Source organism: Eulemur rufifrons, chromosome 4 (genome assembly GCF_041146395.1).
Source record: "Eulemur rufifrons isolate Redbay chromosome 4, OSU_ERuf_1, whole genome shotgun sequence".
In the NCBI taxonomy this organism is placed as follows: domain Eukaryota; kingdom Metazoa; phylum Chordata; class Mammalia; order Primates; family Lemuridae; genus Eulemur; species Eulemur rufifrons.
Window position 1 is genome coordinate 77932579 of NC_090986.1, and position 27577 is coordinate 77960155.

Sequence of the window (27577 nt, forward strand, 5' to 3'; positions counted from 1 at the left end):
AAATCTGAACTAGTTACTATTAGCACTTCATAATCATTGTTTTCAGTGCTCTGTTATTAAAATTTCAAAAGAAAAACAACTGCTTGGGTAACTTTTTAACTGATAAATATTTGAAGGCTTTTTATAACTTTAGAATTTAAAATGTACCCTTTAGCATTTTTTAAAATTTTTATTTCAAAATATTAAGGAGGTACAAGTGTTTCTGTTACATGGATGAATTGTATCATACCAAAGTCAGGGTCCTTTAGTATTGTAACTATTTGTGCAGAAGTCTTGCTAACTATAAAACCTACGCAGACAACTGATGCATTTCACAACAGAGCAGGCTCAGGGGGCAGGGGAGGAGGAGCGCCTGGGAGTAAGCAAGCGTTTCAGGAGTGGGACTCTACCTTGGGTAGTCCTCTGAGGTAATATAAACAACATCTTGATCTGATACCGATGAGGAGAAAGGGACAAAACTTCCATTCTGTAAAGGCAGCAGCTCCAGCCCAAGCAGCTCACTATAGGCTTGGTCGGAAAGCACAAATTCTAAGAGGTGAAGCTTCTCCACAGCACTGCCCAGGTGTGCACACTTCCTCAGCACCTGCCGCACCCACGCGGGCGTCACCTTCCTCACAGGCGACCCGCCAGAGGCAGCCGCGAGCTGCACAGCAGTGGCCACGTTCACTGGTACCTTGGCGACCTGCTTCCCTGAGCTCTGGAGGTAGTTGAGCACGGTTTTTGTGTATTCCAAACTTTCATCGAGTTCTGAGAAGTAGGCCTGCTCCAGCTTGACCCAGTCCTGGCTGATGGAATAAATCACTGCGTTCTGGAACAGCTCGCTGAACAGAGGCTCCAACACGGGCTGCCAGTGCGCCCTGACTCTGCTCACCTCGGGCCAAAGCTTATAGACGACATCGACCGACAAGGGGAAGTCGGGGCTCTTTTCTGTCTCCAGACGTTTTATGGAATCTAAGATCAGAGTAGCGTAAGCTTTGGGGACGACATTCACGACAAGAAATTCATTCCACAAGGCCGCCGGGTCTCTCCACTGGTCCAGCTCTCTCCATTTTATGCTGCGGCGGTTGTCAGTCAGGCCAAAGAACCCACTGATGTGAACCGGGAGGCCCGTTCTGCTTTCCTCACCAGGTGGTAAGGGAAGAAAACAAAATGCTTTTCCTGAGAAATCAGATATTGCTCCTTTTGCTTCATCATCTCTGCTTGATAAACACATGGCTATTCCAATGATTGGGACAAACTTCAATTCATCAGCTAAAGAGTCAAGTTTACTACTAATCCCTCGGCCACCCACACTGTTACACACCAACCAAGATGTCTTTTGTGCATCCTTAGTACTCGCATCTTCTAAAACTATATTTACATGATATGTTACACAGGTGATGCTATTGCTTGGAATCTTTTTACAATAGTTACTTATCGCAGTTCCCAGAATCTTTATAGAACTCGGCCGCTCATGTTTCAGTGCCTTATTCTCACTCGAAGTCACTCTAAACACCAGTTTCTCAGTTCCATCAGCCTCTCGGACATATAAGGAGACATCCTGTACACTTTTCAGAAAGAGCAGCACCGTGTCTGCATCTGCCCTAAAAGATTCAAACAACTCCAGAACCTTCTGCTTATTGTAGAGGTTACTGCTAAGCTGGGAAGGTTGTAGGCGAAGAGGGAAACGGAAAAATGTTCCTGGAAAATTGCCGTTTATAAATGTTTCCTTGGTGCTTCCAAAAATGCCAACAAATGGTGCAAACTGGTCTGAAAGTTCACTAATTTCTTTGCTGTCATCTTTGAGATTCCAACATTGGCCTGATTCATGTTGGCCAAAAAGTGTTTGATGAGGATCTAACATCCCAATCTGGTCACCACTAAAGATACAAGGAACATCTGTAAAGAAAAATTTATCAACTCTGAAATTTAATGGACAATAATAATTATAAGTAAATAATTATAATTACCATCAAAATATTACATATGAAAAAGTATGAACCATAAAATGAATTGAGAACAGATTTATCTAAAAACAAGCTTAATTTACCTTTGTTAACGTAATTCCTTGAACTACATCTTTAGAGGTAGTTACTATGCTCAACTACCTCCAGAGAGGTAATCATGAAAAATCATGATTTCTTTTTTGATTCACTCCTATAACAAGTGCCAGGTATAGACACTTTCCATGATTATTGGGAATACCTGGGCTATATCTTTAAATACTAATTAAACAAAAGATATGAAGAGTACTTGGAGAGTTACACTCAGACCTCACAGCCCTGTAAACCCAATTAAACAGAACAGAGTTGCATCCTATGCTCAAAACTTAACATTCAACCGTGGACTCTGAACAAAGTTGGGGAGAGAAGTACAACGTAGGCAACTGTGCCCACCGTCCTACTCAGTAAGCACATGCCCAGAGTAAACATGAAGTGAGCTCCCTGGCCCTCTGGAGGGCCCTCCCTGGCCCTCTCATGCTCAGAGCATCTCACCATGCTGAGCCTAATTATAGCACTTGAAGATACACGTTTTTGTATAACACGCCCCTAAATTGGTATCAACTGCTTTACCCATTCCTCAACCAAAGACAGAGTGACACTTCAATGCTGGCAGAAAAGGCACATTGTTGGACTTACTGTATTGAGGAAATTCCTCACCCGGTGCCCTTCTGAGAACCTCCCGAGGGTGGTTCTGACACACGTTTTGCCTCATATGCTGACAATAGCAACTAAGCTTCTTGCAAGACGCAACTCCACTGATGTCAACCTTTAATAACCATAATCGTCCACCATAAGTTCAGTTGTCATAATCACCAACTCCTAAGCTCACAGGTATTTTAAGTTAGCAAATGTGAAGTCCACCAATGCCCTGGCTAAATCCATTGACAGTGCAGTCCAGGACATGCTGCCCCCGCTTCGTTACACAGGGCCACACCTCCCTGGCTGAAATCAGCCCAAGCACTCCTGACACAGTAAAAGCATGACCCACGACCTTCCCAAATCCTCAGGTTAGAGAACAGCCACCATAAATGTGCTCATTTTCAACTATGAAATAAAACCACACAGAGATGAAGGTGCTGGGCAATCAGCTGGGCTCGAACGTCATGGTTCATTCCCGCACAAGTCTCCAAGCTTATGCAATCCACTCTGTGCCCCGTAACATTTACAAACCACCGCATGTCACGGACCTGAGGGATAACTTGCAAACAGGTGGATACACAAGTATTAACATTCATGGATAATAGTTATAATATTTAATGTATAATTTAATATAATTTTTATTATGATATATAACATTACTATAATATATTAATATTAATGTAAATGTAATATGCTTACTAAAATTTGGCTATAGTTAGGATGACCCTACTTCCCACTCTTCTGCAGGGCAGTCCCAATTTAGGCCAATTGTCTGAGAATACCACCCTCTTTCATGCTCAAACGTGTCCCAGTTTGAACGAGAAAGTACACGGTCATCCCAGCCATAGCTATACCCCTGCCTGCTCAATCTCTCCTTTTCCCACAAGACATAGTTTGAGACTAAACATAATAAGGACCAATTCCGTAAAAGAATTTTTTATCACAAAACTATAGTAAATACTAAGAGCTCTGATTCAGGAAGAATAGTCAGATACTGTTAAGAGAGGTCTACCTAAGAGTTTCAAGTATTTCCAATTGTAATTATGAACGAGACACCTCATTTTCTACTTTCAAAACATGATTTCAAAGTCATGTTTAAAATACTTATAAGTCTGAGAAGAGCAGAATGCTTATGAGAGCCAAAAAATGTAGATATTAGAACCACTTTAAAGATCTTCACTTTCTCAGTTATTCAATACCTTTAGATATTATACTTTCCTCTGTAACCTTCTGATATTTATAAGTATGTACAAGAAAATTTATGATAATCAGCAGTTTGACTCTGAAATTTGCAGTATAAAATTTTTCAGAATAACAATTTTGTGTATTGCAAAAGCTACATTTCAAGTCTCACACAAAATTACTTAATGTATTAACATTAACTGATTCCACTAGATTGTAATGACTAACTTTTAGCATCACGTGATGAAGTAAAACTTTGGTATAGTTACCATGGTAATTTCAGAAAATTCAAGACACCCTGATATTTCACAGACATACTTCTTGCCATTGACAGAAGAATTGGGAAAGATACTTTTAAAATAGTATCACCTCTGAAGTTACCCAAATAAATTACAGAAGATAGGCTAAAATACTTTCCAATATCAAGACCGAAAAGTCAAATGCTATACCTGTTATATGGTAGACAGAATTAAACCCAATTCCAAATCTTCCAACCTTCAAAGGATCATCCTTTTTCCTGCTTCTTGCGATTTCTTGAATGCCGTGCCAGTCCTCTGGGGTGAAAACCGCGTTGTTGTACACATAGAGAGCTGACCCTAGGCGTGAAAATACGTAGGCAGATCTTCAGAAAGAAGAATGCCAGAGTGCTCAGTTCTACTTCAAGAGCTTCCCCTACACAAATCTCTTATTTGATGGGAAAATGGAGAGGAGTGAATCAAATTGACTGAATTCTGCATTATAATTTCAATTGTTTTTACAATAGAAATAAAGACACACATTAATGGTAAAAATTAACAGCAGAAGAAATACAGTACGTTGGCTAAAAATCCAAAAAGGAAAAATTAAGGGTGTTATGGTCCTTACACACCCAAAACAGAGGGCAAACAAAGAAATTAATCAGTGTATTACTCTTTGTGAAATGTGTTCTAAGAAGCACATTTAAATTTTTTTTTTTTGGTATATGGAAAATATTTACCAAATAAATATATAACATTTAAAATATTTCATATAATTCATAAAATATATGAAAATATATTAAGGAGACTTGCTACCTAAAGAAAATATGTGAGATGATGGATATGTTATTTGTTTCAATATAGTAACCACTTTACTATCCATACATGTATTTCCTAACATGTTTGTATACCTTAAATATACACATTAAGATTTACTTTAAAAAATTAAACATAAAGAAACTTTGTTAATATATTATTTCATAAGGTGAAAAATAATCCTTTAGTAATGTTAATAATCATGTTGTAAGTGTTTAGAGTTTTGTTTTTTCATCAGCCTCTAGATTTTTTTTATTCAAGGCCTTACCTATATAAATCAGAAAACCACTACTGTGACAAATGTTCAAATTATACCAGAACTATACCACCTATTTATCCAGAATAATACCACCATCTCCAAAGCAGATTCTTTAAAACGCTGTATTTATAATTAAGCACCAAACATTTTTGGAACTTCACTTTTTTGAGGCCTATCTTCAGAATCTCTAACATTCTTTGAATATATTCAACTATATTAATCCATCGTACTTTAAAGATGACTAATATTTTTCTTTCAAAAGTTAATGAATTGTAACATATATACAATAAAGTACAAAGATCTTAAGAGTACAGCTTGATAAATTCTCACAGAGCAAATCAACCCATGTAATCTCCATCCAAATGAATTATACCGGGCACTCCCAGCACCCCCAGAAGCCTCTCCTCAGCTCCATAAATTCAAGCACAGATATGAGGATGTTGGCCTAGTTTGTTTTGCAAAACTGGCATGGCTACTCTTTTTAAAATAGTCAAAGTTGGGGTATGAAAATAGCCCAGGCTGCAATGGCTTTTTGGAAAAGGATGAGCATGGTGGTGGGAGGGGCTCTGGAGGTGAGTTTGGGCGTCAGACTCTCATCTCCAGTATCAACTGCAGCACTCCAGGGAAACTGAAGCCATTGAGACTTAATTTCCTCATCTGTACAATAAAGATAAGAATAGTTATCTACCCACAAAAGAGTGATGAGGAGCCAATGAAACAATACAAATAAGGGATTCAGCCCAGAACCTAGCAGAGAGTAGCCACCTAAAAATTAGTTGTAATAATCAGATATTACTGTTATAATCAATATTATGTGATACTGTTAGTCCTTAATACTTTCAGTCCATATAGATAATTTTATGTAATAAATATTACAGAAATAATAAAATAATTATTTGTTATTATTCAATAGCTAACTAGAGCTGGTTTAAAATGGTATGTAGCAAGCAGTGTCTGGTTCTGCCTGTTCCAAATGTCCATTGAAAACACCTAAGAAGACATAGGATAAAGGACCACAAAAACTCAAACACTGAGCACTAAGCCCAGGAGTGAACCTCTTGCCAGAATCTAGAAAGAACTCACGTAACTACACAGTCCATGAAAGGAAATTAAGAAATTCAGCAGGGAACACACCCAAGTAATGTTACCAGGAACGCGGCAGACTGCCAGCCTGAAGGAACACCCACCTTCCTTCCTGTTGTCAACCGGATATGGCTGGACAGCCAACCCTTTACTGCCTGACTGCTTATATAAATATTCGTTCAATTACAAAGTAATAGGCCCTTGTTTTGACAAAATCAAATAGAGAACTGTTTCACGTGAAAAAAAATTTCCTCCTTACATCCGCACTCTCCACAGTTTTTTAACCTGTCAAGACTGCTGTTCCCACCCTACGCCAACAGGGCAGGTCCTCGGCGGGAGAAACATGGTGGAAAGCATCCCTGGAAGTGGAATGCGTAGGCCCGGGGACTGGAGCTTCCTTTACACTCCGGCTGTTCCGTGTCAGAACAGGAGCTACACACAAAGGCAGCCACCTTAGCAGGGGAAACTAGGGAAGAACCTAGTTATTGTTTAATGGCATATAATTCTGATTGTACTCATCCTGGAATTAGTACACAAGAGTATTTTGCCTTTGCCCTAATCAATGTGTCCTAATCAATGTGGCTCACTCTCTGCTTCCATCACCAAGATCAATTTTAAAATACTCCACATCTACCCTGATCAAAAAGGTATGCTCTTAGTTCTAAGAGTGAGATTAAGAAAGGAATAAACATTCTGAGGAGAAACCAAAAAGCTTACCTGCGAAGGAAAGAGCTGGCAGCAGCCCTGCAGTCTCTTTCCCTTTCCCCGGGAATACCCAAGAAAGAGATGACCCAGCCAAACCTCCTCGTAAACATGCTGGCGACAGATCTCCAGGCAAGCACAGTCATAGTATTTATTAGGAAGAGAGTCCTTAGCTACTTGATACTTTCAGAAGGTTGCTTATTGTAAGCTTGGAATTTATCCATTTATGAGGCACAATTCCCTTGAAAATGTTACAAGCTATGTGATTATCAGAGAAAACCATGAACATGTTTTATGGCTGAAGCAGTTCCCTCTGTGCAAGCAAAGGTCTGCAGGCATCACCCAGAGACCACTTCTGTGAAATCCAGGCCAAGGCATGTCCTAACACAGCACAAAAGGACCCAAAGGAGCTACCAGGAGTCCCAGCCCGCTCCACGCTTCCCTCACCTGTGTCTCCTTATAACCATAGCCTTGAAAGCCTTAGTAAAGTGCGATACTGGGTAAGATCTCTTATTCTTGTGTATCTGATTTGACAATCTCAGCCTTCTATTATCTCATTATATAAAATGGAACAAAAACAAGTTAGACTCAAAGGTTTCAGCTGCAACACTAAGTGCCAGTAAAGGTGAGAGAAGCTGTGATCCAAGATGACTGCTCACACCTGAGCGTGATGTGCACAAGAAAGACATTCTCAAACAGGCAGGCGTATGGAGGGCCCTCAATCAATGTTCACTAAATAGGGAGATCAGAGATCATGGCCACCTACTTCTACATGTCCACACTGACTGTATTAATAAACTGGCCATCTTTAAACAGCCTATCTCCAAACATTCTTATATACAAACTCAGCTAAATAATCTTGTTTCAACTTTTTTTTAAAATGAGGTGTGAAATCAAAGATGGAAGCAAAAAATCCTAGACATTGGGTAAAATTTTGAAGGAAAATACTTCTAGGATCTCTTTACACTCTCACCTTTCTGGTTCTACAGTACATACATAACAATTAACATCAGTATGACATCAGACATAAAACAGTACCACAAATATGCTCTCATTTAATCCTTAACATGACGGGGAGAAAGATTTTGCTCTCATACCATCTGTAGGTGAGCAGTGGGTCAGTACGAGGGTCGGAGCTGCTATCTGGTGCACAGGTGCCCCTGGAGCTGTACAACATGAAACCCCTGTGTAGGACAGGACTTAATCTGAAGTCCCTTGAATCCAAATTGGATGTCTTTCCACAATAGTTACATTAAATCATAGGCTCTTAGAGCCAAAATACCTTACAGGCCAATCTTCTCATTATAAAAATGATCTGACGTTGGAGATGTCTGGCCTGAAACACCCAGGTGGCAGCAATCAGGACTAGAACACACCAAAAGCCTCCTAATGTTACCTCTCACTCATTTCTTTCTATAGAATAAATAAAGTGAAACTTTCAAATTACAAATTCATCTAAGAATGACTACATAAGCTATAATAAATGCTAAATTTTAATTAACAATAATGTTGCTTTCCCTCTTAAATCATAAAATATCTTTTTAAAAATATGACATATTTCTTTAAAAATCTGTCTAGCAAAGTCTGAATTGATCCCTCTTTTTCTCAATTACATTCTGTCATATACAGGCATTCACAATCATCCTATTGTCTTCAGAGCTACACTAAAAGTTATAAACATTTTTTTTTCAAAACAAAGCTTCACAGAGTAAGAGTGAGATATCAGTAGTCTACTGGTTATGGTTCTCTTATTGGATCAGGAGTCTGTTGGTTATGGTTTTCTTATTGTCTTTCATTTCCTTGTTCCCTCCTCTCCTTCAATCTTTCTTCCCACCCCACTTCCAAACAGTGTCAAGGGTACTCTGAAAACAGAAAATAACACACAAGGCACAGCCTCTTACAACTTCTTTCCAAATGCAAGAAAGTGTTATATACATAAGAAAGGGTGTCCCTTTATTTTACTGATAACATAAAATACAAGTTAATTGACTAGAAGAGGCTTTTGTAATTACATGGCTTGTTATTCTGTTTTGAATTTTGAGATTTTTATTCTTTGTTCTCAAAATACCAACTAGCAGAGACACCTTCCCACCAAAAGCAGAGAAAAACATCTGAAGAAGTGGAATTAAACATGCTGGGAAGTACAAATGATAATTTATTGATTAAACAAAGCATTGTAAATCATTAAAAATCACCTGTTAGTACATAAAATAAAACTTGCTCCTAATTATTAATTCTTACCCTGATATTGTGCCATATCTTTCGACCAAAGAGTCTCCGTGCCATATTGAGTTTCATCATATAAAAATTTAACTTCTGTGGCCCCAGCATCTTCTGCATTCTGAATTAACTCCTAACCATGAAATACACCAAAAAATAATTATATTTAATAATAATCTATTGACTATCTTAGTATTTATGTACAATAGTTTAAAAGTAACTATATTTAAATAAACTAACCCCACTATCTGCATCACTATCTTCAAGATCTGGTGAGGTTACCACTGAAAGTAATTGTTACATACATATCAGAGTACGGTTGAAAAGTCCTTTCCAATTATATGCACCTAAAAATCATCTTTTAATTTGCTATCGCTTAGCCTCTAAATACAAATCCTGGTACTATTTAAACTGTCTCTTATATATAATCTACCCAAAGCTTTTGTTCAAAAAAAAAAATTACTCCATTTCCAAAAGCTGTACATATTATTCTATGTGGGAGGTACCTTATCCTTGAGCAGTTACCAAAAATAGATCTTTATCATTTGCTTACCAAACTTACCTTCCCTTAGGAAAAAAATAAAGTAGTATAGTATCAATCTGTAGGTACCCTTTAATAGGCTGCAGTCTTGAGAGCTTGAGACATGAAAATTTCTTTCTCTTGTACTAAGCTGAAAGCTTCTTGACAAAATTAAGACTGACTTACTCTTTTCATGAAGAAGGGAATACTATTATCCCTAGCTGATTTTGGACCTTGTCTAAAGTAAGGAAAAATCAATAGATGCTAATTTCCTAAATAAGCTCTAACTTAGACCAAACCAAATCAAAAGGTTATGTTCTAAATGGATGGGTCTTCAGAAATACAAGGTATTACCCTGTATTATTAAACTCGTGAACCTCTAATTTGGGGGAGAAGTACTTTTTTACGTCCCCAGAACCTTGGCATTGCTAAGCTGGGCAATAACTGAAGAGACCGTATACTGATACCACAGCAAGGCCAACAGTGCACCTTTATCAGAGTGGAAAGGTGATACACAATGTCCACATGAAATGAAGCAACTATAAAGAAGACAGAGGCAATAGCACAGAATTGAAAACTAGTTTTGAGATCTGGCTTTCAGTTCATCCACTGCATTCCAAAGGGCTGGGTGTCTTACCGACAGCTGTTCAAACACAAACCTGAACAGTTAAGCCATGCCTTCCACTGTCTCCTTATCAGCCACTAATGTCTCCTGTAACTTATCAGCTACTAATTCCTCCTATCTATACAACTGCCTATTTTTCATAGGATTTTTAATTTTTAAGCTCCATTCAGTATAACACAATCCCTAAAAACTAACAATTTTGTATATATTAGGATATTATGATAATATAAAGCATGAAAAAAAACAGAGCAAAATATGCTGTTAACTTACAAAATGATAGCAATCTAGAGGCTGGATCTTGTTTTCATTGGATATCTACTTGTGATTCTATGTATTTAGGGAGCAGAGATGGAATAGACTGAAGATGAACTCCCAAGTCCCAGGTTCCAACTATTATTCTCAACTTGAACAAAAAATAGTATGAGATTTTTCCCTTAAGCTGTAATCCTGAGATTGCTTTCAAACTGACTCTGAGAAGCAGCAACAATGTATTTTGCATTTGCTCTTGGGCAAGTCCCTAAAATCTCTAGGTCTAGGTGATTTCTAAGATCCTATTAAATCTAAAATAGTCAAATTCTACTAAAATACCCATGGAACAAAGACTATATTGAGCTGGCTAAAATACATACATACATACACATGAGCAAAGTAGAAGGACTAACTATCAGCTGTATGCCAAAGACATTGTTCATACCAGTAACTTGTTTCTCAGCAAGGATCCCACTCACTCAATTTTGAACAGATGAGTACCTACCCCTGTTACCAACTAAATCTTCATTTGAGCGTATTCTATTCACTTCTCTCTACCCCCAACAGCCTCATAACCATACTCTTCTCATCTTCACTTTCCTACTAGGTCAATATAAAAATAGTTTTCACATTCACCTTCTGTGAACCACTGGTACCTATTCTAAAAGATGGACTGAAACTGATCCAATATCCCATCTTATTATAATCACTAAAGACACAACAACCCTCAATCAGTGCCTATCTGAGCATGAGTATCTAAAACACTCAGTCCCTGTTTTCTAAAAATTTACCATCTAAACTAGAAACGTAATGAAGGCTAAGATACTGAAGGTAATAAACACAAAATAAGCTAATAAGAAAAATAAATAATAATTGATCTACTTCTACAATTAAGGAGGTTTCTTATTAAGCTTAAACAGAAAATCTAATTTTTGCAGTATTGCTTTCCTTTTGTTCTGTTTTTCAATGCATATATTCAAGCTTAAAAAAATCATAAATAGAAATAAATAACTAAAATGACACTATTAAATAAACCCTCCCAAAAAAAGCAAACCTTTAGGCCGGGCGCGGTGGCTCACGCCTGTAATCCTAGCACTCTGGGAGGCCGAGGTGGGCGGATCGTTTGAGCTCAGGAGTTCGAGACCAGCCTGAGCAAGAGCGAGACCCCACCTCTACTAAAAATAGAAAGAAATTATATGGACAGCTAAAAATATATATAGAAAAAATTAGCCGGGCATGGTGGCGCCTGCCTGTAGTCCCAGCTACTCGGGAGGCTGAGACAGGAGGATCGCTTGAGCTCAGGAGTTTGAGGTTGCTGTGAGCTAGGCTGACGCCACGGCACTCACTCTAGCCTGGGCAACAGAGTGAGACTCTGTCTCAAAAAAAAAAAAAAAAAAAAGCAAACCTTTAAATCTAAGGGTCCAGTGGGCCTGTGTTTATGGCCTTTAGCTATGGACTTGGTAATGGTTTGTTTCTTTGGTTGGTTGGTTGGTCCCCCTACAATGTTCTACATAAAACGTTCCTGGAGTGATGCTGTGCTTGACTACAGGTAGCAGTGTATTCCTTTGCCCCAGAAACTTCATATATTCATACTGACTCCATTCCCAAATCCACCCCATCCAGCTATGCACTGTAGCCACAGAGGTGTATAAATACAGCCATTCAAGTCTATATGAAATTTTAAAAATGTAAACATTAACAGGACTTCTAAGTAAATTTACTTCATCTCATTTTTATCAAAGTAAATCACACATGAACACAACACATGCCCTACCTTAAGAATCTGTCCTCCTTCTGGATATCTTCTTAAAATGTCCTTGAGAAAATCAACAAGTGGTGGAGTTGTTTGACCAAATCGACCTAAAATATACAGCACATTTTAAATGATTTAGAAAACAATTCCATGATTTATCACCAATATGTGATTTGGTTCTGAGATAAAGTGTAACTATACAAGCTATGGTCTCATACATCTCACTTGCAGCATCCCAGTACAAAAATTTACCTATGCAATTCAGCAGAAGGTCAAGCAGATGCAATTGTATCAAATCTCAAGGTTTTTAACTGAACTACAAGTTAGGTTTCAAAAATGTTCAGAAGTATACTAACTACAAGAAAAGATTATTAATTCAAAACAAAGAACATGGTGGGGTGGAGAGGAGTATTGCTATTTTCCAAAGCAAAGGAAATAAATGGTGCTATTTTGTGGGTGCTTTGCCATTAAATAGTAAGCCAGAGATAGTGATGCTTATGATCACATTCTTAAGATTCTCAAAGTCAACCAGCGTTCTTACTGTTCTGAAATTTGGCAGTCACTGTCTCAACGGCTGTCCAGCTCTAGTACCCTTAAGCCTTGCTAAACTAGATATTTTTATACCAACTGACCAGGTCACCTTCAGACAGGTGCCAGGAGGTTGTAGGGAGAATGGGGAGAATGAGGAAATTCCTCAGATGCACAAAATTTTTAAAATCTGTATATACGTAAAAAGAAATGTGTGCTTAAAAAAACAAAATCATCACCATAAATTTATTTGCATCATTTTGGTACAACTATCCAGGACCAAGCCCAAACAAAATTGTTTCCACAGACTTCGACCCCACTCGTTCTTATAATTCAACTACCTCCATCTGCCCTTGTTTCCTTTGGCACTGATAGCACTTACTGCATCCCAACGGATGTATGCTTTCATTTCACTTTTAAAACAACTTTTTAAAACCACTTTATTGTGGTCTGACATACAAAAAGCTGTAGACATTTATGTATGCAACTCAATGTATTTGGAGACAAGTATATATCCACGAAATCATGAAACCTTCATTCCCATCAGTGCCATAAATGTATCCATCACCTGCAAAAGCCTTCTCCTGTCCCTTTTGCATTTTTTAACTTTTGTGGTAAGAGCACTTAAAATAAGATCGACCCTCTTAGCAAATTTTTAAGTATGTAACATAGTACTGTTCATCGTTGGCCCTGTATTGTACAGCAGATCTCCAGATCTTATTTATTTTGTATAACAAACTTTGCACCCTTTGACCAACACCTCCTCATTTCTCTCTCCCCACCCCCCCCGCCCCCCGAGCTCTGGCAACCACCATCTACTCTCCGCTTCTTTGTCAAAACTTAATCTTTATGCAACTAAATATGGCATATATTTCTGGTAAAGTCAATATACCTCCCCCTTTCAAGCCTTTTGATTGAAGGTGTACAAAAAGATGACAATTTTTGGAAGTCAGATCTCCAATCTTGATCCAGTCAGATAACTGAAAAAAAGAAAAGAAAATGTATGAAAAGCAATATAGTCCCTAATACTGTAAATTCAAAAGTTTATCTCAATTTTCTTTTCACTTAAGAATACTTGTTAACTATTCTAATCAAGAACTAAGTTGCTCTGGAAAAATGAATATTCCAAATATCATAAATTTAGTAAAAAACTTTATTTAAAAATTTTAAGGATTTAAAGATTTTTTCCCTTAATTACATATTAATAAAAATATACATATTTCTGCTTTAGCATAATTTAAACTTTTTTAATGATGAATCAGGATCATTAATATAAACAAAATCACTCTTTTGATCATTTCCAAAATGTATTGTTCATAACAGAGCTCTATGAGACCTCAACAGATATTAGAGGACAAAACAAAATCTGTTTTTAAATTAATTGGAATAATTTGGTTTTTAGGGCATTTAACATATTAATATTTATGGTAACTTTCTTAGAAAAGATTATACTAAGCAGTATTTCCCAAAGCTAAGAAGCAATTTTTTTTTCATTTATTTTCAAAGAGCATCCTATGGGCTAGTATTCCTAGACATACACTTTGGAAAGCACTGCTACAGATGTTGCTACCAAAAAAAGGTGTGATGTGGAAGCAAAGAACAAATGAGGCTCCTACCTCTGAAGCTGCTTTGGTGTATGACTTCCCTGAAATTGACTTTCCTAAAAAATGCCTTGATGTTTGCTTTTATTTTGGTGACTTTCCTGTTTCTTATAAAGGCAGGGTACAACACGTGTTATTTGATCCACGGGGGCAGTGTAACAGAGCACCTTTTTTGAAAAAAAAGATCAATAATGCAAAGCCAGATCAATCTTTTCCCCATCAAGGTTCATCCCTGAGTGTCCCTGTGGAGTGACCTCTTACAGGTTGACTGACTGCAAAACATGGCTCAAAAGCTCATCTGAAGGACCACCTTTCTGACTTACACGTCCTGACAGGGTGTGAAGGACATCCTTTACCATGTCAAAAATTTGACACTTCCAACTATCTACCACTCAGCTCACACTGATATCCTCCAAGGTTCCTAGAGCTAAACCTGTCATGAGCTCAGGCTACTGGTTCTGATGATCATGCTTTTAGAAGATCGTAATCCATGGCCTATCTACAGGGAAGCGATTCCCCAAAAGAGCAACCACACAGCACAGACACCTCAGAAGTGCTATCTGCCCCTTTCTCCTGAGCTTGCCAAGATTTAGGGGCTTTGCTTGGGTTTCTCCCTATCCTGGATCCGAAGTAACTCCAACCAAGCAAAGTAACTTTGGTACAATCTGTCTCCACATTCAGTATGCCATATGAAATTTTAAAAGTTGTCCATTTAAGTCTATTTTGTTTTTAAAACAGAGTGATTATAAAATAATTTGAACATCTAGGTCTCTGTCTATGCCAGCCTCAACCTCCCTTATAAACTTCAGAGATGCTCATCTTCATTTACTCAAGAACAGTAACTCTCTCCAAATTATTAAGCAGACAATACAATACTAATTGCAATTTGGGTCTCCTGACACTTCTTCCTTTGTTCAGCTGTCAAGGACACAAAGAGATACTCAAGAGCCAAAAGTTGGGGAATAAGGGGCATTTGTGACCAATTAAAAGACAGAAAAGCTAAGTAATATTTCCAACTTCCTGGTTTGAGGCTCAAGCACATTTGGTATGAAGGTGAAAGGACCAGGAAGAAGCAAAGCTATAATTTACAGCTTCAGTGTCTTTATGGGACAGGAAATAAAGTGAGGCACTTCCAAATTCCATCTCCAGGCCAGGACGAGCCAGAAAGAGACAAAGAGAAACAAGACAGTAGGTAACCTGGAAAGACTGAAGACTAAGGAAGCACCTACCGCTAAGTCCACACCAACCAAGCCCAGCACGTGGTGAGGAGCTGTCAACAGCTTTCGTTTCCTGCTTACCCTGAGATGTTTAGAATTCTCACCAATAATTCGAATCTAAAAGGTTCTGAGCAACACGTGAATTAAAAAGGAAAAGAAAACCCCACCCTGTGAAAGGTATGCTTCTATACAGGTGACCGTTTCTGATGGCACAACTTAGCATTACTAATAGGGCAGCAGAGGTCACAGCCCATCCTTTCTGAATCCAGAGAGAATTGTGCCCTCTACTGGCTTCTTGCCTGAGTTTCATCCTTGACTTTTGAAGTTAATTATAACGGTTTAAGTCCTTCCTCTTTGTTTTAAAGAACTTTATGTCTAAGTTTTATTTTTCCCCAATTGATAGATACCCTGACAGATTATGGTATGAAATAATAAAAAGTTCATGGACTTTGGAATCAGACCGACCTGAATTCAAATCCCGGCCTGATATTTCATCTCTCTGAATCTTAGCTGTACCCTTCTGCAAACTGTACTAGTAACAACTAACATGAAGTTCTTCTGAGTATTAAATAAAATGACATATGTAAATATATCATCTACATTGTAGCAGGTATGTTAGAGTGGAACAGTGCACCTACTCCAGGATAAATCCTTCACTCCTAGAATGGTGTCTGGAACAGAGACCAATAAATGGTAATTGTATTCTCAACATGTTTTACCAAAGCACAGAAGGAGAAAGTGCTAAGCATCAGTTGCTTCCCAAAATTCTATCTCCAGCCCCAACCTGTCTCCCTGGAGTTTCAGTCCCAGATTTGCAGCTGCCTGTTGAATGTCACTATCCAGCAGAGACTTTAGAATCAGTTGGAATTAGTTTTATCCTTTTCATGTTAGAAATAGGAAAGCAGACCCCACCATGTGAATTAATGTGGCCTCTGTTATATATTCACAGGCAGGACAGGAAGTAAGACCTAGGTCACCCACCCCTCTATTCCCTACATTTTCCTAGATGCCTCTTTATGTCTGACCATCAGCTGAACCATACATAAAAGCAAACTGATCACTACACTTCCTCCAAACTAAGCTCACCTTCGGTACTTGTTTATCTCTGCTAACTGAACCCTTATTCTCCTAATCTGACCCAAAGCTTGCCCACATTCTTGGCAAGACCTTCTGTCTTATTCTACACCCATCCCGCCAACCCCCACATCCATTTGGTACCAAATTGCCCTGTATATCCTTGCCTTTCAGTTTCACCTTTACAGCCACAGTCTAGAACCTCATCATCTCATACGAGGACAAAAACGTCCTCCCTAGACCCCCTTCTGCCTGGCCACCCAATCCCAAACACTTCATGCACACTGCCACTTTCACCATCCCTTATTCTCACTTTGCACAGACACCTGCAAAAACATTTCTAATGGCAAGACTGGGCCACACCTGAGCCTTTGAGTGTGACATCTAGGGGACAAGATGACAAATTACAACCAGAGTAACTAAAGAAATGGGTATAGAACCAGGAGAGCAGACAGGAGAGGAAGGTTAAGAGATGGGAGCAGGCACAGAAAAAGAGATAAGAATGACAAACTTTGCTCCTTTTCAAGTCTGTCTAAAGTCCTCAATCACCAGTCTGTGCACCAAAAAACATTTTTAAAAATTAGCCAGTCGTGGTGGCATGCACCTGAAGTCCCAGCTACTCGGGAGGCTGAGGCAGGAGGATCGTTTAAGCCCAGGAATGTGAGGCAGCAGTGAGCTATGAGGATGCCACTGCACTCCAGCCTAGGGGACAGAGTGACAGCCTGTCTCTAAAAAAAAAAAAAAAAATTAATAAATAAAAGTTAAAAAATAAAGTTCTCAATCAGCCTTTCCTCAGCTGCCACCGCTAGGTCCTTCTGAAAAGGCTAGGGCTGCAGTGGGGTGAGGCCCTCACTTCAACAGAGGACTAGCACTGCTCCCACCGGGCAGCGCCTGCTCCCCATTTGCCCGCGCCACGGCCGTCTAGGAGCTCGTCTGAGTCTACTCGGCCCTCATTCTGCATGAACATGAGACAACCTTAACGGAGGATAAGATCAATGCCCTCCTGAAAGCAGCTGGTATAAACGTTGAACCTTTTGGGCCTGGCCTGTTGGCAGAGGCGAGGGCCAATGTCAACACGGGGAGCCTCGTCTGCAGTGTCAGGGCTGGCAGACCTGCTCCAGAGCTGGTGCTGTGCTAACAGGAGGTCCTGCCCCTGCCATGACTGCTGCCCCAGCCGAGGACAAGCAAGTGGAAGCAAGGAAAGAAGAATCCGAGGAGTCTGATGAGGACACAGGCTTTGGTCTTTTTGACTAAACCTCTTTTACAATATGTTCACTAAAAAGCTGAACTCTTAAAAAAATAAATATAAAGTTCTCAATCAAGTCAATGAATGAATGCCAACAAACACCTTGGGGAAGTGATAAGGAGGACAGATCCATCCGTGGAGGAACATGAGAAGAGATTAATCAGAAATCTATGTCAAAAAGGGCAAGGGACCAGAAAACTGACCCAAGTGCAGCAGGCCAACATTACACTGAAGGATTAAAATCACAGGTACCAAATACTTCACCAATATTTGTACTGGGCAGTAAGGAAACCCAATACTTGACCTGTCATTCCATGGTGCTCTTTATATATCCTTATATATTCCTTATATATACAGATTCCTTATACATCTGTTCAACTCTTTTTGACTCATTTTAAATCCTGAAAATGATACTCTTTATCATATGAAGATATTTATTAGAGTAAGAGAATTTTTAAAAAGAATAAGTTAGTTTTCAGCAAAATGTCTTTAATTAAGCTCCCCCTTTAAGAAAACTGTAAAATTTTCACCAATCTTAAAGGATCCAATATAAATTTTCCTATTTTCCAAAGTTTTGTTCTATCAAGTCATTCACTTGTACTTTATAAGTTGTAATATAAGTTTACTCCTCAAAATAATAGTTCTATATTAAATTATATACAAAGATTCTTTCAGCCCTAAATTTCTGTGATTCAAACATGGGGGAAAACTTCCAAGATACAAAAGGTGAAGACATTTAGTGAAGACATTCCAGTTAAATTTGTAACATAAATAGAAAAATATGACTAATGATCAAGGCACTTCAATGACGATGGATCTTTTTTAAAAAAGAAAAAGAACTGTGGCTATAATGCCCATTAAAAAAATTATGTTAATTTCAGAAAGTGAAGATTCAGACAAAATGGGGCGAGATGCAGATGTTGAAATGGTAAGTCAGGAAAAATCACAACCAATGATGGGCACACACCCGTGCCAATTTTGCCCACGTTATCGACAGAGCACGATCAAATCTGAGCACTGTCCCCCAGGACGCTGAAAAGGAAAGCGCACGACGTGCCAAGACCCTGCCCGATGGCGGCCCGCGCCCTACCTCGCGGTCGCCGCGCCACAGCCGCTGCTCGCTCGCGGGGAAGCCGGTCTCGGCGAAGATGCGCTCCTTCAGGTCGCGCGCGGTGCAGGTCGCCGGAACCGCCAGGGTCCTGCAGCCCACGCAGCCCGGGAGCACGGTCACCCGGACGCACCTGCGCGGAAGGCAAAGGGACCCTCAGTGGGACACGTGAGGGAGCCGGCCGGCCCCGCACCGCCGAGCGCGCGCCCTCCCGCCCGGGGCCCGGCCCGGCCCGGCCCCGTACCCGTCCCCCATCGCGGGCGGCCTCGCCGCGGGGCTCGCGTCCGCCCCCCAACGCCGGCGCCTGGTCACGGCCGGCCCCGCCGCACCGACAGGCCGGGCGCGGGCCCGGAGGGCGGGATCCTCATGGCGCAGGCCGGCGCCGCCCACACCCGGCTCAGCCGCAGCCGGGAGAGCAGCGGCCCGAGCCGAGGGGGAAATGCAAGAGGAAGCCGCAGCGGCGGCGGCGGCGGCGGAGCAGGCGAAGGCGGCGGCGCGCTCCCGGCAGGCCCGGGCCCCTGCAGGCGCCGCCCGCGGGCACGCGCCCGCCCGCCAGGACCGTTAGCCGAGGAGCCGCCCCGCCCCCGCCAGGCCCCTCCCCGCCCAACCGCGGCCCTTAGCGAAGGCCCCGCCCCGCCCCCCGTCAGGCCAAGCCCCTCCCCCGCCCGGCCCCGCCCCGCCCCTCCTGCAGAAGCTCCTTCTCCCCGACCTCAAACCCAGCAATGGCACTTGCAGAGTGTACGTCTAGAAAGGAGATGCGTTTTCCCTGCTAGGGTTCAACAGTGCATGGACATGCAGAACTAGACATTTCTAGGGCCTGTGTCTCTTCAACTCTAATGATCTTTACTCATGGGAAGCATCTCCAAATAAGATTATCGTGACCTCTTCTTAGGCATGAGAAGGGAACGTGGTGGTCACAGAACACAAGTGTCTTCCGTGGTTTCATTCGTGTTTTTTGTTTTCAGTGACTCAGTTGGCTGGAGAAAGGAGAGCCAGCGGCAAAGTAATAGATAAGAATGCACAAAAATGTATCCTATGACATGTTAAAATTATATGTAACTTATTTTGGCAAACTATTTTATACTATCAGTAGCCTGAGTGTCTCCCCATCACGACTGTGAGCTCCTTGAAAACAGTAACGTGAGTCTTAGAGTTGAAGTCGCCCCACAGTAAGAATGTTGCCTTGTAATTTTAAAATCTGTGGAACTTTACAAGGTTTTCACGAACACGAGGCCCTTTCTTGGGCTAATTTCTTCCAGATATGGATGAGACACATTGCAAAAAGAAAAGCAACAGTTATTAAGGCAATTCAAAAGCTACACTGTGAACAAATAAACTTACGTGCTTCTTGATAGAATAGAATTGTTAAATAGAATAAAATTAAATGTTAGAGTTGACCTAAAAAATGGTAATAATTAAATTACAGCTTCTCCCCCCAAAAAATGTTGTTGCTCAAAACTCATCATCAGTAATAAATACATAGAACACTCTTGCAGCTGTTCCATCCCTCTCTTACCATAGTTAAAAGGCAGAATGATGTAAGTCAGGCATACCTTTTCCTGTTTGGAAGAGATAAGCTTGCTCAATTAGAAGAGAATATGGTAATTCAATATGAAAATCAGGCCAGAAAACCCTATTTACTTCTTTAATCAGACAAGACTATACAAGCAAACGCATTAGAATAGCAACAAATGGAAAGAATGTTAAGTTCTCATCTATGGAGTGACCTCTCTCTCTGGTCCAAGCACCATGCTCAGTTCCCAAGGCCTGGAAATCAGCCCCTGCCATAGTGTCAAAGCATACCTACTCCAGGAGAAATCCTTCACACCTAAATCCTTCGATTAAAAGACCTCCCAGTAAACCCCTGTTTCTACCAGCTTTCCTTAGGCTCTTTGCTCGGGAGCCAGGCAAACAGGATGCAGTGACAATGGAACCTAGACTCGAGAGACAAAGGGATGACTTTAACCAAGAGGTGTTCCTAAGAAGCCGCGCAGGTTCAGCTGGGGAAGGAGGCTGATCAGAAGGTGCGTCGAACATCTGGAGTTCAGAGTGTCCTCGGGATACATCTAGAAGGGTCAGTTGGCATAAAAATAGATCTGGAACTCAGAAGAGATGTCAAAGCTAAGGATAAAAATTTAGGAATCATGCATTTAATCATTTGGATAATATTTATTGAACCCCTCAGCAGGAAGCTGAGATGACCCAGAAAAGCTTATATGAGAAGAAAGGGGGCCCAAAGTCTCTGGTGTAGTTCACACTTTCATCATCTTTGACCTGTGCTGGAATAATCACCTCCTACGGGGTCTGCCTCTTCTAGTTTCCTCCTCTCCAGTTCATCTCCCAACCTGCCCCAAGGTCAGACTTGGAATTGGCGTGTATTTTGTCTGCTGATGGCTTCCCACAACCTGAAAGAAGTCTTAACACAGAATAGGTACTCAATAAATACAAAGAAAGGAAGGAGGAAGGATGGAAGGAAGGGAGGGAGGGAGAAAAGGAGGAAAGAATATTCTGGAAAACACAGAAAAGTAGAAAGAAATAACCTCAACCATTATTCATAGTTCTACTGTTCCAATATAAGCAACATTTTTGTACACTGCCATTAATTTAAGGATTTTTTGAATGACTGCAATTACACTATGGGTACATAATATTTTTCAACATTTTTATCACTTCTGTAAGCCTCATTTCTAATTTCTGCATAATATTTCACTGAGAAGAAATATCTTAGGCTACCTAACCCTATTGATGATAACACAGGTATTTAATTTTTTTAAACTGTACACACTTTAATAAATATCTTTGTTCATGGCCTTTTATCACTATTTATTTCTTAGAAGTGTTTAGCTGAGCCTTAACTTATTCTGTAGGAGCATTTTATCAAGTGCAGCACAGCAAGAAGTCAAAACGTTAGTCCCTTTTTTTAGAGCGAGTTCACACTAATGACTCATGGGAGAGTCATGGGACCACACTTTGAGCCTATTTCAGTTGTAGAGGTGGGCAAATAAAACTGGCTTTTTGCACAGCTGGACTAACGCAGGCTACAAGCAGAAAACAATGGTATGCCCTCTCATGACCCCGTTTTATCCTGCCCTGATGCTTCTGTCTTCCCTTAACCCTGGATGGAGTACCTGGCAGGAGCCCTAACTTCCCCATTACTCCAGGATGATGAACTACTTCGTTTTCATAACTGAGAATCCTATCTAGGGTAATAATCAAAACACCAGTCTGGCCCAATGTAAAAATTATTAAATAGCTACTGTCTGTCTTTACTCTGGTCCACTCTCAGCCGCGCACAGCCGCTGCCCTGCAGTTTGGAAGCAGAGCCTGAGGCTGAGTTAACGCTCCAGCAACAACACTTTGTGATTTTAGGAAATGGAATGTGTCTAACAGCCTTTTATCAGATGGCACCAATAAATTCATCCTTTCTGGAGAATGTTCACCAGTTATGTAAAGACATAAGTATAATTAATTATTCCTTAGTTTAATAGCTGTTCGATAGCTGGAAAATAAAAAGGTAAGGACACTGTGCACACACAATTCAGTTAAGTCCTAAAGAATGAGTAAAAACTGTAAGCAAATAGACACAGGGGAAAGATCTGTAAGGTGGAGGTACAGGCGAGGCAGGTTTCGTTCCAGAGGTCTCTTCTCTTCTCTTGTGCTCACATGACCTCTTTGTCTGAGTGTGGGAGAAAGAGGAGGCGAGCTCTCTGCTATCTCTTCTTATAATAAAGGGCACTAATCCCATCGTGGAGACTCCACCCTCATGACCTCATCTAACTCCAATTACCTCCCCAATGCCACACCCTGTAACACCATCACATTAGAAGTTAGGGCTTCAACATATGAATGTTGGGGCAACACAAACATTCAGTCTGTAGCAGTGTAGGCACTCAGTAAGTAATTGCTGAATAAGTGAATGAATAAACTCTCACTCTTGCCTGCACCCTGCTCTCTCAGGCCTGGCACATTGGGTATCTGTACCTCTGCTCCCCTTCCCCTTTGCTCTATTCTTGTTTTTTGGGTTTTTTTTTTTTTTTTTTTTTGGTGGAAAAATTATAAACTTGTTGTAGAATTATATGGAGGAGAGAGTCATGCTACGATGTGCATGACCCTTGAAAACACTCTGCTAAATAGAAGAAGCCAGTCACCAAAGACCACATATTGTGTGATTCCTTTTATATGAAATGTCCAGAACTGGCACATCCATAGAGGAGAAAGTAGATTAGTGGTTGCCAGGGATTGTGGGGAGAGAGAACGAGGAGTGAGTGCTAACGGGTAATGAGGTTTCTTTGAGGGATGACGAAAATGTTCTGGAATTAGATAGTGGTAATAGTTCCACAGCCTTGTGAATATCCTAAAATCGCTGAATTATACCCTTTAAAATGGTAAATTTTATAGCATGTGAATTATATCTGAAAAAAAATTAAGATCGTAGCTGACGTGAATGCAAAGGCTTTTCCCAGACTGCCATGTGTAGAATCCCTCGGGACACAAAGACATTTGAATGTGGCTACCCTCCACTTTTTCTGGGGAGCTCAGTGTTTTGTTCCAGTTTAACTGTCTTCTTACAATGCTCTCAGTCAGCTACCAGAATGGTCAGAACTGGAATCTTTGCTCCCAAATACATACATAACCAAGATAAAGCATAAACTTCTTACCAGAGCATTCAAGCTTTCCTTTTCATTCTCATCTCTCAGTTCCTACCAAACTGATGTTCCCCTTCTCCCACCTACCCTTCCAGCCCCGGGCTCTCACGCGCCCTGTGCACATAAATATGTTCCTTCGGATTCAACCTCAGCATCCTTGGTTGAGGATGCCCCATGCTTCGGGATGCCCCAGCACTGTGATCCCATGTCTGCCCCCTGGCCCACTCTGGCGTGTCTCCTCCCAAGCCTGGAGCGGCTGAGAACAGGGTACCTGGGTTCCTGCCTCCAGCGTCCAGGCCTGATGCAGAGTTGTCCCTTTCAGGGACAACCAGATCCTCCGCCAGACAGTCCGGTGGCCCACATGGAATTTATCCGACGGGTCACGTTCAATCACCAATACGCCAGACGAATGACAAAATTCCCCTTCCCTTTGTACTAAGGTAGACACAATGCTTAAATTTTATTTTTAGTTACATTAAACATGCTTTGGGAAATGATGTCATGTTTCTGAGTTAGCATGCCTGCCTTTTCTACTACCAAAGAGGACATTATAAATTCCCTAGAGTGCTATAAAAGTTATGAGAAAATAGAATTGTACAGACTTCACATGATGCTTTTGAATCTATCGGTAATTTTAATGAGGGTTTGTTGCTTGGTTGCCAAAAATCCTGGGTTATTCAAAGACAGCTTTGCCAAAGCAAAGTTAACCAGCAAGGGCCTTAAACATATCACACATGTCAAGTCAGTGATCTGAGGGGACTTTGCATGAGAAAGGAAAAATGTGACTCAGGCCCTCGGATGTTGTAAAGGTGACACATCTTGAGCTGTATCGGCCATTTCAGGGAATATTAAAACCACATGAGGTTTCTGAATTCCACTTACATTTATGAAGACCTCTGACTAACCACCCTCTTTTGCAACACTTCATAGAAAATATGGAAATAGAGTAAGCTGGCTACAGCAGCGCATGCATTAAACTAAATGTAATTCATGCCAGTAATTGGTGCATTTGAATGGAGTCTCAGCCCTACATGCACTAGTAAGAAACATAGGGCAAAACTTGTAAAACTTTTCATCATAAAACCAGTCAATTTGAACACAAAAAAGGAAATAGTAAGAGCAAGGAATGCTGTAATACGCTACAGTACACTTCTTCCTTTTCTCTGTCTTCCAGCTATTGCTATTCTTCCAGTCAATTGCTTTTCCTTCTGCTTTGTCCTTTATTTTCCTGAGTTATTGTTTGTCACTTTCTACCTTCTCCCTCCTCCTCCTCCCCCCTCTGATAGTGACTGGAGGGTGCTCACTCTGCTGCGGGGAGGCCGAGGACAGGGCACTGCTCCAAGCTTGCTTCCTCTCCCGCCAACTGTCACACCTTCCTCCCGGGATTATTGGGAGGTGGAATGAGTCGCTGACCTGGGAGGTGCTCATTTATTCATGTAACTATGTGACGTGGTGCCATGACAAGGGAGCACAGTTCCTGTGCGCAGGCAGGAGGTGACAGGCCCCATACACCTTTCTCCTCTCTCTCCACCTCTTCTGCTCCCTTCTCGCTTGCGTTGGAATCTGGACACTCAAGGCCAATGCCGAAAAAAATGTGAAGTAGGCAAAGCATGTCTTATCTTAAACCTCTTTATTTCAACTTCATCTCCGTCTCCTGGTGTGCCCTACCCTTTGCTCCACCCCATCCCCTACCCTGCTGACATCAGCGAACGTCAACTGTTAGCTGTGCAGGCTCCTGCTCAGCACACTGTCGGTGCAGAGAGATCAAGGATGATGGTGATCATAACATCTCTGCCTGCAAGGAGCTCAGAGAATGTGACGCTACACAGACACAATAAGTATCATTTCAATAGAAAAGGGAGAGTACTAAAATCAAGAAAAGCTATCTAAGTCATCACTCCCTGCCAAATGCCCAAACGCTGTCTTCCAGCAACGGGGCTTTCCTGGACTACCACCCGGGCTCTATGCCCCAGCCAGGACGGAGACTGCCCTTCCGGTTGATTTTATATGTGGAATGAATTCTGGTTTTCTCTTTTCTTTCCTAATTATCTTTATTCCCAAGCACGCTGCAGAGCTCAGCTCCCAGCCAGATCTGCCTGTCACATTGTGTTGCTGGTTCTTCTTCCCGTCCGGGCCACACTCCAAGTCCTCAGCATCCTTCCTGCTCGTGAGGAAGGTCTCACCCCACAGTGGCCCTGGGATTCCCTCTTGTGCATTTGTGTGTGTGTGTGTGTGTGTGTGTGTGTGTGAGTGAGTGTTTACAAATAGAACTGATGTCCCCCCACCCCTTTAGACCTCCTCAGAAAGGGTGATTCAGACTGGGCACCCGTCAATAGCACCAGCCATTCTCAGTGGCCCTGGAGCGCCTTCCATCACTGCTTGCTTCTTCACGCAGGAAGGAAACTAAAGGGCATTCTTCACAACCACTGCTTCTCCCACGTGTATTATCTGTATTTTATCAAAGGATTTTCATTTCCACCGCTGTGTAGGGCACTGGGTTCTTATTTTGGAAAGGTTATCCCCCCCATGGCCTCTGAAATCATATCCACAAAGACAGTTGTTCATTTTAGGCTGCAGTTGGGACGGTGAGAAACTGAAAACCCTGCCTAGTAACAATAACAGTAATAATAATAATACCTGCCATTAGTAGAGCACTTAGTAGGCACCAAACACTTCTTACTTAATCGTAAATGCTCTATAAACACTATCTTATTTAATCTTCACTAGAATCCTACAGGGCATTTTTATTCCTATTTTACAGATGATGAAAAAGAGATTCAAAAAAGTTCTAACTGCCCAAGAACACACAAAGCCAAGATCTAACTGCTCCAAGCAAGCTCTCAAAGCCTCAGTTTTTAATCATTTGATATCAGTTATCGATGTAACTAGAGATATTTACCTTAAAGAAAAGATGACCCCAGGGGACATGCTATACTTTTTAAATAGGAGAATGGCTTTCATCCATAAAAGTTTCTGTGGCTCCAGAGACAGACAAATTTGGGGTTCATTAGAAGAAAAAATATTTCAGCAATTAGCACAATATTCATTTTAATTCATTCATCACCAAATATGTACAGAATCCTTACATCCATACCACCGTATTTAATTCCCAACCCTGAAAGGGAGACAGTGTCATCCACCATCATAAATCAGAGAGGGAAGGTCATTTGCCTAAGGTTTCCTTGCAAATCCAAGTGTCAGGATTGGAACCCAGGTCTCACTCAGTTTCCCCTGAGCTGTGCTGCTCCCAGCTTTGAAGTAAAATGATTGAAATCAGCACTTTGCTTGAGATTCTAAAGAGCATGGTCAGCATTCATCAGGCCTAACAGTGTCCTAAGCTCTCCCCAGGAGCTAATTGTGATCTTGCATTCCCAGGCACGTGGCAATGTCAAAGTCTGAGTGTAAGCAGCACGAAGCCCTCACACATACACACCGGAAAATGCTCCTACTAAATGTACAGGATAAATGTACATAATAAAATTACAGAATAGAGTTATATACATTCAACAAAAAGGTGTGATCTTACAGTTATCTACTTCTATTCAGTTAATTGTAGTCAACTGAGTTGTTTAAAAACACACTGCCATTTTTTAGCTGTAAAGTGGTGTCTCAGATAAAATTCCTAGCCATAATTTAATTACGCTAACATCCTCTGGTCAGCAGTAATTGAAAAATATGAGTTTATTTATGAAATATAAATGGAAATCTCATTTATTTTTGTTATTTTATTTTTAAATATTTCTTGCTTACATTCATTAAAGATTTTTAAAAATAAAACACATAGGTTATTTTTAATCCCATTGCTAAATATCTGGACGTGGGATGATATTGCCAATGAATAGTTCAAAGGGCTGTCATTATTTTATTTCTGTGCAGAGCCACTGCCACAGT

General features: G+C 40.8%; 1 protein-coding gene across 2 annotated transcripts in view; it reads right to left on the minus strand.

The window, feature by feature from the left end:
* SACS (sacsin molecular chaperone) overlaps positions 1-27577 on the minus strand; it is a 77221-nt gene that overhangs the window by 24223 nt on the left and 25421 nt on the right. Inside the window, exons 3-8 of one of the 2 annotated variants that reach the window (XM_069467418.1) lie at positions 19023-19173; positions 13687-13774; positions 12288-12373; positions 9141-9252; positions 4253-4399; positions 390-1878 (exon numbers count right to left, since the gene is read on the minus strand). In XM_069467418.1, the coding sequence (XP_069323519.1) occupies positions 390-1878; positions 4253-4399; positions 9141-9252; positions 12288-12373; positions 13687-13774; positions 19023-19173 (2073 nt within the window). Of the gene's footprint in view, positions 1-389; positions 1879-4252; positions 4400-9140; positions 9253-12287; positions 12374-13686; positions 13775-19022; positions 19174-19284; positions 19421-27577 lie in introns of those variants that run through there. The other variant, XM_069467419.1, reaches the window with a different exon arrangement.